The 11,791-nt window shown below is 39.8% G+C and overlaps 1 protein-coding gene and 2 long non-coding RNA genes across 8 annotated transcripts in view; 1 reads left to right on the top strand and 2 right to left on the bottom strand.

Annotated features, from left to right (window-relative positions):
* Positions 1–3,247: 3,247 nt before the first annotated feature.
* LOC115017934 (uncharacterized) lies at positions 3,248–8,012 on the bottom strand. 5 transcript variants are annotated; one of them, XR_003833296.1, is made up of 7 exons: positions 7,501–7,701; positions 6,998–7,037; positions 6,386–6,514; positions 6,053–6,300; positions 5,587–5,927; positions 5,327–5,509; positions 3,248–5,017 (listed from the first exon to the last, which is right to left on the bottom strand). It is a non-coding gene; the product is annotated as an uncharacterized LOC115017934 (long non-coding RNA). The 5 variants fall into 5 exon arrangements; XR_003833292.1 differs by having other exon boundaries at positions 3,248–5,509; XR_003833295.1 differs by having other exon boundaries at positions 3,248–5,509; positions 6,935–7,037; positions 7,501–7,520.
* A 944-nt stretch (positions 8,013–8,956) lies between these two features.
* On the bottom strand, positions 8,957–9,695 carry LOC115018091 (uncharacterized). 2 transcript variants are annotated; one of them, XR_003833322.1, is made up of 2 exons: positions 9,476–9,695; positions 8,957–9,346 (listed from the first exon to the last, which is right to left on the bottom strand). It is a non-coding gene; the product is annotated as an uncharacterized LOC115018091 (long non-coding RNA). The 2 variants fall into 2 exon arrangements; XR_003833321.1 differs by having other exon boundaries at positions 9,506–9,695.
* A 427-nt stretch (positions 9,696–10,122) lies between these two features.
* The window catches only part of brip1 (BRCA1 interacting helicase 1), a 39,409-nt gene continuing 37,740 nt past the window's right edge, over positions 10,123–11,791 (top strand). The window contains 2 exon segments of the mRNA XM_029446567.1: positions 10,123–10,376; positions 10,606–10,726. Coding sequence (XP_029302427.1) covers positions 10,634–10,726 — 93 coding nt within the window. The 5' untranslated portion in view covers positions 10,123–10,376; positions 10,606–10,633.

Below are 11,791 nucleotides of genomic sequence, written 5' to 3'. Positions count from 1 at the left end.
GACTTCTGTTGACCTTGTAATGAAATATATTTGATTTGAGTGTTAGAGGCGTGTGAACGGCAATGGGTAATGTGTTCTACAATATTAGCCTTTGCATTGAGAACTTCAAATCTCCAGCTACAAGAAGGCGAGCTTAGCCTCCTGGTTGTACCGAGAATTAAAACACAGTACGGAGGGTGGTGTGTTCTGCCAAGCTTTTGAGTGTTATTTATTCAATATTTAAAATGTGGTATTGATGTGACTTTCTGCTCAGGGAGGCTGACATTGTTTTCATAAACCTGTCGTTATGGCAAACCTGTTCACCCCCTTCTGGTTTGGCATTTGAAAATGGCTTTAACTAATCTGTCAAGAACTTTCTGAATAAGAGCACTACAAGACATGGTTTCGTAAATGCAATATTTGAAAATATTTTAATGTTTTTAGAGAGAAGTGTCTGACCAGCTGTTTCACCACCGCCATGCTTTGCATTAGTCTGCATACATAATCCCGTAATATCTTAGAACACTGTGAGATTGTTCGTTTTAAAGAAGAACAAGGTCCACAGGAAATGCAGACGCCTTTCAAAATGGTCAACAGGAACAGAAAATAACAAAATGAACTTTATTGCTTAGGGCAGGGGTGGAGAACCTTTTTCCTACCAAGGGCCATTTTATTTTTTACAACATCCTTCAAGGGCCGTACTAATTATTGAACTCATAACCTCTGCAAATTATTTTTAAGACGCAGCCCATTCATTTCACCTTTCTTTTATGCTGTGCAAAAAAGCAACTTTTTTTTTTTTTTTTTGTAGTTTTCTTTCGCTGCTCTGCCATGTTTAGCGTAATAAACAAACCTAGCGCCCCATTGTAGCTGCTCCCGCTAGCTTGTCGAAAAGCGTTAACTTTATCCAAACGCACTCATACTTTCAGCTCGTGCAGTTCGGCATGTTTTGTGCCGGAATGACGATCGAGTCTTTTTCATCACTGCAAGCGCGTCGACACAAACTAGGCACACTGGCCTTTTACTTCCACAAAGAAATAATATTTCGTCCATTTCTCCTGGAAAGTTGTTTACACTCGCCATGCTGCGTTCGCTGATGCCAATGACAGTCTCGTTCAATATTGAAGTTTGACATGATGTCATCCACACCTGTCAACCCTCCCGTTTTCCCTGGGATTATTCCGTATTTTTCCTTCTATCCCGCTGTCCTCCCGTTCAAATATTTTCCCCTAATTATCCCGTATTTCTAACCTTTCAAAAATAAAAATAGGCCTAATTAAAACATTTTTTAAAGTGGTAAAGTTGCCTCCAGTAAAGCAGGTGGCAGTATTATGTTTAACTTAAGTTGAAAAACGTTATCCGCCAGTACACACACAGAAGAAGAAAACAGGAGCAATAACACAGAAGAAGACAAAAACATAATGGATGAGTCAGTTTTTTTTAATTCCCCAATCATTTCACCCCTCCCCATGTATAGGGCCGCCTTGGCTCATTTGACCGCCGCTTGCACCGGCTTATTAGGCCCTCTGGGGTTTTATTGGCCGCCGGTGATCGGGCAATTGCGGTCGCCAAGACTCATATGGCCTGCCCTGGTGTGTGGTGTCTGGCCGCCCTGGTGCTTGGTCCTTGGTCCTTGGAGCAGCCTACCTGTCTCGTCTCCTCCTGTTGAATGACCAACGGCCTCAAACCGGCGGCTTATATAACCTCCTCTCGTCGCTCATTGGTCAGTTACAATTGGCCGTTGCGCGTCGCTCATTGGTCAGTTACAGCTAAACACGTTCGCCCAATCAAAGAAGCACACTAATCGAACCCTGGAGACTCAACAGCTTTGTGTTTCCTCTTCGCCAATAAATATATGAAATACTCATCTACAGGAAGTGATAAAGTGTCAAATCTATTCGAACTGATAGCAAAGGAGTTTCCCTTCATATAGATGTCAATAAACCGTATTATTTTTCTGTATTTTGATTGGGAAGCCTTTAAAAGCCACTAAAGCTAGTTTTTAAAATGTATTCTCTAAAGGTGACTAAAGTTTGCTGTAATTAAGCCCTATAAAACATTTCATATATATTTCAGACACTTATGATTCAATGTCTGAAGCACAGCAAACTGTAAGCGCGTCACTTCCGGTTTCTACATTACTACGTTTGTGTTGCTGGTAGGGTACTTCAGCTGCTCAATTCATTTTGTTATATTCTTGATCACATCGGCTAACTACCTGTCAATTATCTAAACCCATATGTGTACTTCTTAAGCACTTACAACTCTCTCCTTATCATTCTTCTCTTAGCGACTCTCGCTTAATCCTCAGTTGTTAACACTCCTTTCGTCTCTGCTAACGTTAGCTACTGTAGCTTGGCAGCTAGCGATGGCATCTCTCTCTTCCTTTTCTGCTCTGTTTGGCCAGATCAGGGGTGCCCAAAAGGTTGAGTGTAGTGCGGGTAGATCGCGCACCGTTTAAAATAAATAAATAAATAAATATATTCCCCAACGGAACCCTGTGCCCCCTGAAAGTTTTTTGTTTTTTTCCCTCCATTCCCTCCACTCGCTCCCACAGATCACTTGGACCTGGTCATTTTTAAAGTAGCTCACAAGCCAAAAAAGTGTGGGCACCCCTGGACCAGATAATTGGATGACTTTCTGGGGAACTCCTGGTCTAATTAGCAGTGACGGCATCCATCCTACTTTGGATGGAGCGGATCTCATATCTACTAATATTACAAAGTTTATTAGTGGACCTAATCCATGACAACCCGGAGTTGAGACCAGGAGGCAGCAGAGTTGCAGTCTTAACACACTTCTCTGTGCTTCCTTCCGGGCAGTCGCCCACTCAGATCCCCATAATGACTGTGTCTGCCCCACGACCACTGAAATTAATCAAATCAATGTTAAATGAGGGGGAGTTAAAAATTAACACCACCGCTTCTAAAGTGCAACTAACAATTAAATGTGGGCTCTTAAACATCAGATCTTTGTCATCTACAGCTGGACTAGTAAATGATTTAATATCAGATAAGATTGATTTTGTCTCACTGAAGCTTGGCTGAGACATGAAGAATGTCAGTCTCGATGAATCCACTCGATGAGTTGCACTCAAGCTTATTAATCAATCCTAAACCTAAAAGCCTTGTTCTTACGCTTTCAATCCCAACATGGAAAAAAATAAAGCCAATTTTATTTGTTATACTGTTGTCAATTTACATCTGAATTCTCAGAATTTAGTCCTTAAATAATAATTATAAAGTAATTATCGCAGGTGACTTTAATATTCATGTGGATATCGATAACGACAGCCTTAAAAACGCGTTTATCTCATTAGGTTCAATCAGAATGTACATAAACCAACTCACCTTTTTAAACCACACCCTGGACCTTGCAAAAAGTCCAGTGTTGAATTAACTCCCAGAGTTGATTTCAACACTTTTTCAGGGTTTATTAGGTCCACACTTTCATAATAGTTAAATATGTAACACTGTGCCAGAGTTCCTTCTTTAACTCACAAAACAGAGTTAAAGTAACACTAATTAATGTTATTAAATAATATATTCATTGATTCCAATAAACAAAGCCATTTTCATGGTATAATGTACAAACTTTCATCTGAAACATTGTATGAGCTTTGAATATCAAATTGCTTATTGAATTTAAGCTGACATTATTATGAACTTTTCCTCACTTTGTAACACTCGAAATGCACGATGATGGTCATCAAAAGAATTATGGGTGAATAGCTTGTTTGTTAATAAACTAAATGTTTTACCTTCAACCAAATGTACATCACATATTTGACAAAAGACAAACAAGTCCACATGTATATTCTACACCATCAACTTTAACACTAGTGGAGAAAACATCTTTTGACAAAATCATTTCAAGCATTTCATTGTTGACCACATTCACATCTCTGAGGGAATAAGTCTTAATTGGTCCAGACTCTTTTTATTTGAGGGTGAAGGTTTCCCAGTGATAAGCAATAGCCATCTGATGCTTTTTAGCAAGTGATTTTGTAATGTTTTTGAAATAACCTTTAAACATCTTATGTTTGGCTTCACACCTCATAGACCACATATACAGTGGGTCATAAAATGATGCTTAACGAGCAAGTTTCTATGTGGATACAAGTGCTTAAATAGTTTGTGACAACAATCAAATGCTTTAAATATATTGTCGTACCTAGAGTGAGAAAAAGTGAAACAACCATGTTCATTATTTTAAGTAACAACAATAACACATTCCAGTTTTCGTTTCCTGCAGGAATAATGTCACCAAACAGGGGGATGTTTTTCACAAGACACAATGTCTGAATGGAATTCAAACCAATGCCATTGCCAGCACTGTCCAAAATTATCTTTGTGGGACGTTTCTTTCGTTCTAAAAATCCGTAGTCAAAACCATCAATCCTGGAAAGCAAGTTCTGCTGTGATATTAAGTCTTTTGTGAAATATTCAAAAAGCAATTTGATCTCACTCTGAGTCACACCCTCAAGAAGGTCATGCATTATATCAAATGAGCAATTATTTCAAACATGGTAATACTTCAATGAGTTAAGTGTAGAAGTCTTTTTCAACCCATACAGAGTTCAATTGTGGGTTGTCTTGGAGACATTTGTAATGCATATCAAACATATTTTTTCCATGAAGGATCACTTTGGGATCTTCCTCATTGTATACTGTTTGAGAATCATTCCTCTCAATCAAACACTACACAGACTACTAAGACTAAGGCCTTGGGTTTCCAGTAATTTTATATAATTTATCAACGGTTCCAGTTGCTGCTGGGATACAAATTCTGACACATGAAACCGGTCAGTATTGTTTTAGCCTCTTACTCAGAGACTGAGACCGGTACTAGCTGGTCAAGCAGTCTGGCTCTCAAGTCTCTGACTGGTGACTCCTTCATTTTCCCCACATCACATCACTGTTACACTGTTGTCTGCAAGAATGTGTAACAATTCAGTAACGCAGCATTGTGCGACAAATTAAACACAAAATGGGTTTTGGAAAGTTTGTCCAAAGACCCAAGGTAGGGAGCGGTTTGCCTGGCGTGGGATGAGATGATTAAGATGTTTAAAGAAACCGAACATTACGCACAAGAATAATGTGCAGCCACAGAGAAAACTACATTATAGAAGTGATCAGTTATTCAAACATCTTACTGCTAGTGCAAGATGGGAATGCTTGTGAAGACTTCATTTCAATTTCATTCACTTTTTAACAACCCTCTTTTACACATGTGGCTAAGAAGGTGACGTGACAATTATAATCACCTTAATAATATAATTACCTTATGAAAGACAAAGTATTTTTGGAGATATGGCAAGTGCTTTAAACAAGCTAATACAACTCACTTGTCGTCTCATCAAGATCACTTCCTGTGGGACTCTGCTGACTGCAACAAGCGACGCAACTCTGGGTGTTGAAGTAAACCGCTTAGCCTCTTTTATGACATTTGGACTGAAGAACACATCCCATTTCTGAAGGAGCCTGGAGGATGTTTCATGATCAAATAGGAGGGTGAAGTCTTGATCCACCTTTACGAAAGAAGAAATTACCGTTACTACTACAGGAAATGCGTCAAGCCATTGTAAACATTTAATTCCAAACTTACCAATCCTTTGCTATCCAGGAATCTTGGTAAGGCGGAGAGGCTATCAACACCTCTGCTTGGGTCATTAACAAGCTTCAGACGGTGCTGAAAGGTTTCTCTCATTTTCTGAAAAATCAGGGAATTGTCTGTGGTATGGTTGAGCAAAGACATGTCCTCTTGGCAAGCATCCGCATCCAGCTGTCTTTCTACATTAACAGCTCGTTGGACATTTGGGAGAAGTGTCCATAGGGCTATTTGGTGATGGTGCAGATCCTCGACAAATCTTTCGTTGGATTGCTTTGAGACACCAAGAAATTTATCCTGTGCTGCTTGCAGCATCATGGAAGTGTTCCTGAAATAAGCTAAAAATGATTTTGGTCATACTTTAAAGAACTCAAATGTCAATGTCATACAAACGCCGTTGTGTCATTATATGCACGTTTGATATGCAACTTTCATGCAAACAATAATAAGGAATATTACATACTTTCTTGGTATATGGATCCTTGAGGGAAGGGAACGGCGTCACTATCCCAAGAGCATACTCTTCTCTTATAGCTTTAGTGGTGATGTGCCCGAGAGGAGATATTAACCCGTTTAGCAGACACTGCATCAAGTGTATCCCCGATTCTTTGTCTCTTGCTCGGAACCTCATCGACATTCGCAGTTGATGCTCTTGAGCTGAAGCTTGAATCGGACTCATCAGAAGCAGAGGGAAAAGGACCATTCAGAGAACTCCAAAGAAAAAGAAAATATATTGATCATTTTATTCTGTTCAGTGAGGTTTTTGATTATACGGGCCTTTTTATCTTACAATCACCTGAGAAAACTGTCAGCACCACGTTGCCTCGTCCAATGAGGTCTCTGAATATTTCTGTATTGACTTCTGTCTCCGTTGCATCCTTGTATACAACTTTTGCATCAGGTGGCAGGCAGAATCTCTCAACGACTGGAAAAGACAGATCAGACTGAATGTGCTTTGAAGTAAGCAGTTTCTTGCCACAAAGCAAATGACTTTTCCTGTTAAATACATTGTTCACATACAAACATGTTCACCATTGTATAATAATTAGACAAATCAACCATTCCTCTTCCAAACCTCCTCTTAAGTCTGGGTTTGCTTTTCTGAATTTACTGTTGAGGTATACATTATGCTTTACACTATAAAAAAGGTACACATACACACACACTCTGACACGACACAGAAACAGACTGACAGACACACACACTGACACAGACTGAGACACTGACCGAGACACACACACACACACAGATTGTGGGACACACAGAGACACATACTGATAGAGAGACACACACTGACACAGACACACTGTAACACTGACAGTAAGCCAAGCTGAAGTAGAATTACATATCTTTTTCATTGAATTGTAGAAAGTCAAACTGTCCTTCAACTGCATCCAATTTCACATACTTCTGCCATTGTCTGTACTTCACCTGGACCAACATTTTTACTGAAACATGCAAGAAAGTTTGACCAAATAAATTGAAATGTAAATAGAACAGTAAAACACAAAATAACTTAATACAGTGAAGGCCCAGTGTTATGGACAACTAGACAAGTGAGCCACTGTACGTTTTTTGGGGTCTCGCTGATGTTAATTAAGCCACCCTAAATCTAAAAAAAAATACCATTTAGGACCAAGAGTATTTTATTGCAGCTATGAATGTTCATGTTAACTGTTGTTCAAGAGATGGTTTTAGTAAGGAACGGTTAGCTAGCTACCGCCAAATGTTAGCTAGCTAGCAATGGTAGCTACCACAGACTGCTAAACAAGGCTTCGCAAGGCATACATTCCCTGTAGATGTTTCACAGTAAATAATGCAGTTCATATCAACAATTTTAAATTGTTTCAGTGAGTTTAACCTAATTGTACTTAGCCTGTCAAATGCATGAGGAGAGAAAATTGAGCTGACTTGTCGTGGTGTCGTTTCCAACCGAAGCAGTGACATACAGGGGCGGAGCATAATCACGTCTCTGCAGCGTTGGTCTAACTCTGACATGATTAACACTGTGAAATAACTCCAACAATAAAAACACATTTCAATCAGAAAATGTTAAAGTAACACTTCGTGAGTTGAAATCAACTCGGAAATGTTTAACCCTGAAATGTCAACTCTCCAGTTTTTGCTGTGCAGATTAATGCTTGGATCCATACAGGATGGCCATGATGTGACCACGTGTTGTGTTCAAGGACCCCGACCTTGCCAGGAAAAACAGTCGGTCGCCCGTTTTATTCAATTGCTGTCTAGATTTTTTTGTTGTTGATTTTTTGATTGTGTTTGTGAATTACCTCGAGGGCCGGATCAAATGGTCTCGGGGCCGCACACGGCCCGGAGGCCGGAGGTTCCCAACCCCTGGCTTAGGGACACTGAAGGGCTGTTGGAGTCACTGGTTTTTGTTTTCACTCAGCTTTCATGCAGGACTGTCCCCGCTTAACAACCTATGCAATATCCTCTCACATCCTCATGGCTACTGGCATTTAAATCACTATTGCATTAAAGTTTTTTTTTTGTGGCTGTATCTTTTGGATTCTGTGTTTTCTTTAAGTGGCAGGAAAAACCCACTGTTAATCAGAAGTGAATGAATGAGTTTATTTATCATTTGGGGAATTTATTGCGTGAACTAATGAGTTTTGGTCGTTTTGGAGCTCACAGGAGACATTTTGAGAAGTGTCCCCAGGCTGCAGGTTTTTTATTATTCATCTGCTCACCTTCGGGAGTCAACCACAATACATATCAAAGGTAAAAGTCCAGCCAACAGATGACTTGATTTTTGTTTCAGTACCATCATGTTTTTAGATTGTGCACTCTCTTTGCAATATAAGTTTTACCTTTACCTACCTCACTGAAAGCTAAATCCTCAGCAACGTTTTTATTGAAGCGTCTAAGTTTGATACACATGGATATTTATTAACCCTCAGACAAGTGTTGTTGCATTTCTATGCCGCTATAAATAAAGTAGTAAGAATTGCATGTAGTAGAAGTAAATTGCAAATCATAGGAGGGTTTCGTTAAAATGAAATGGGGATAATAAACTGGGGATAGAAACACATTTGAGAAAACAATCTCACCTCAAATACCATTTAGTTTTTGGTTTTATCATCTTGTCCATGTAAAGCTAAAATTCAATGTTTATTCTTAATAGAAACTGCAGTTGAGAAGCAAACATTGATTCATTGAAACATTCAAAAAAATGTTTTAAGTGCTGAGAAAAAAAACCCACTCTGCTAATAAAGATCAAGTGATGAGAGTAAAAGCTCCAGGAAAGCTATTACAAGGACCTTGTGGTTTTTGATTGTTCTCTTAACTTCAACTTTCTTGTTTTCACAATTTTCTAGCTTCACTTTGATATGGAATTATTCTTTACAAGTAGGAGCAATGCATAGATATATTTATTAATACATTTTACTGACTACACTGTTTACAAAAATGTGTTCACATAAAAACAAATAGCACATTCAAAGGCAGACTTGAGCTTCTTCACAGACTAGGGCAACCTCAAGAAGAGCAACAGAGGAGGGATGTTACACTTTTGTGTGGCTTATTTGAAGCTATTGTTCTGCACTTAAATGATTTCCTCTATTACCCCTGGCTCCTGCGGTCAGGACACTTGCGTTGTTTTTTTCCGCTGCTTCTCCGCCTGGGCTTCTCCTTTCCTCTGTTGGTTAGTTTTCATGGTGGGCTGCCTTGGACTCCTATCAGCGTCATCAGAGCGCACCCACTATGGCAACATATACTGGAAACACCGCTGGACAGAAACCTGGAGTGGAATAAGATCCCATAAAAATGTTATGGCCTCAATGAAGTCAAAGACCCATTTATTGTTATTTATGCCCAAAGTTTGATGAACGCTTTCGAAGAAAGTCGAAGTTAAGAGTGGCCAACACACATAGAAGTCTTCATTTAAAGGCCGGTGCACCTTTTGGGCCGAACTCTCTCCACACCCAGCAGGTTGCTCTCCTGACTGCGCCACCACCGGGAAGACAGTTCAGCAGTTTGGTCGAATTATTGTATTCTTGCCCTGCTGACTGACTGACAGGCATTACACAGGAGTACATGTAATAAACAATATAAAGACTACATTATAATACAATAAATATACCAAACTACTACAACTAAAATATAAACATTTGAGATTGTATGGACCCAGTTTAGAGGTGAAATACTGCCCCCTATTTCTTTGGAGCAAGAGTTCACATTGAACCTCTAAACCCGGATATATGCGGATGTTTACCAAAGTAACTTCCGTTGTGCTTTTGTCAAACGTCAAGCAACCAGCAGGCCACACTAATCTTTCAAAATAAAAGCGTAACAATTGCCACTTATCAAAAGTATTGGTAGCATTGCTTACCTAATGAAAACTTAGAGACTTGGATTATATGCTAAAAAGTATTTTTAGAAAGAAAATACAAAACGTTTGCTTCAGACACATTCCGTGATGTTTTACGATAAGGATTTTTATTTTGAAAGCAATTGTAGGAAGCTCTACTGTGTAATATGACCAGCTTCCTTTCAAGTAGTTTCTGAAATGTGATGGTTAAGAGCGGGAAGAAACATGGGGAGAGTAGAGTGAACCAAACAGCTTGTGTTCGCCAAATTAGTTTCTTATACAGTCAGGACATTTTTGACAGTACTAATGACCGGTTTAACCATGGGATATGGATACCAGTAACGCTAATGAATTCTAGTCACGGTACCAAACTTAGCACTAGCTCTTGCTAGGCAGTCAGTAATAGCCATAGACTGTAAATAGTAGGTAATAGCTAACAAGTGACTGTCTCAACTCTCAGGTCGGTGACAACTTACACAGACAGGAAACAGTGAAACATAACATTTGTTAAACTGCAAATTACTAACGGTGTGTCAGTTAAGTGTGTTATTTGTGCGTTACTGTAACTTAACTCAGCTTGTCAGTTACTGTAACGCTAATTGACAAGGGCTGTAGTCACATTACACTAATCAAGTGTCTGTTTAATATGCAGCTCATATTAGGTTTATCAGACAAGTTTGTTGTTGCAGATATTTCTGTGAAGAGGGACAGAGGGTCATGGCTTCATCCTTAGTAGAGTATACCATTGGAGGGGTGAAGATCCACTTCCCCTGCAAGGCGTACCCATCCCAGTTGGCCATGATGAATTCAGTGAGTAACACCATCATCACTCGATAAACTAACCGGTTAGGTGGACTTGCTTAGCACGTGGGTCTAATGTAATTTATATGTAATTATTGGGTTGTCACACAAGCAATAATGAGACAATACAACATGCACAAACGCAGGAAACATTTAAACTTCACACAGAAAAGCCCCAGGCTTTATAGTAGATTTAATATCATGCATGTGTAATGTCCCAGATTGATGCAAAATGTGGAACCTGAGTTAAGTTATGTGTATTTACAGTTAGATACACTATATGGACAAAAGTATTGGACCACTCTTCTTAATCATCATTGAATTTAGGTGTTTAATTCCCCTTGCCATAGGTGTATAACATCAAGCACCTGGCCATGCAATCTGCCTTTACAAACGTGTGAAAGAAAGTTCTGAAGAGTTCACTGAACGTGGTTCTGTAATAGGATGCACCGTTGCAACAAGTCAGTTTGGGAAATTTCTTCTCTCCTAGATATTCCACAATCAACTGTAAGTGCTATTATTGCAAAGTGGAAATGTTTAGGAAACTCAGCCACGAAGTGACAGACCACGTAATGTTACAGAGCTGCGCCCCCCAACGGAGCCCCGCGAGAGAACTAAATAGAATCCCCCCCGTTGCATGTGAGCACCTTCCCAAAGCAGTAAACCTAGGGGAAACACTGCAGATGGTTGTGAGTTCAATACCAGGGCTGCCACTATTGTACCCCTGAGCAAGGCACTTAACCCTGAGTTGCTCCAGGGGGGCTGTCCCTGTAGTTAGTTCACTGTAAGTCACTCTGGATAAGAGCATCTGCTAAATGACCTGTAATGTGGAGGAGGGATAATGCTATGGGGTTGTTTCTCTGGGGCTGGCCTTGACCTCGACCTCTTAGTTCCAGTGAAGGGAAATCTTAATGCTTCATCTTACCAAGTCATTTTGGACAATTCTATGCTTCCAACTTTGTGGAAACAGTTTGGGGAAGGCCCTTCTCTGTTCCAGCATGACTGTGCCCCAGTGCACAAAGCAAGGTCCATTAAGGCATGGTGTGATGAGTTTGGTGTGGAAGAACTTGACTA

The sequence above is a fragment of the Cottoperca gobio genome, chromosome 13, assembly GCF_900634415.1.
Source record: "Cottoperca gobio chromosome 13, fCotGob3.1, whole genome shotgun sequence".
Taxonomy (NCBI): Eukaryota; Metazoa; Chordata; class Actinopteri; order Perciformes; family Bovichtidae; genus Cottoperca; species Cottoperca gobio.
Note: the sequence above shows the minus strand (reverse complement) of the source record. Positions and strands in the feature narration are given on the sequence as shown.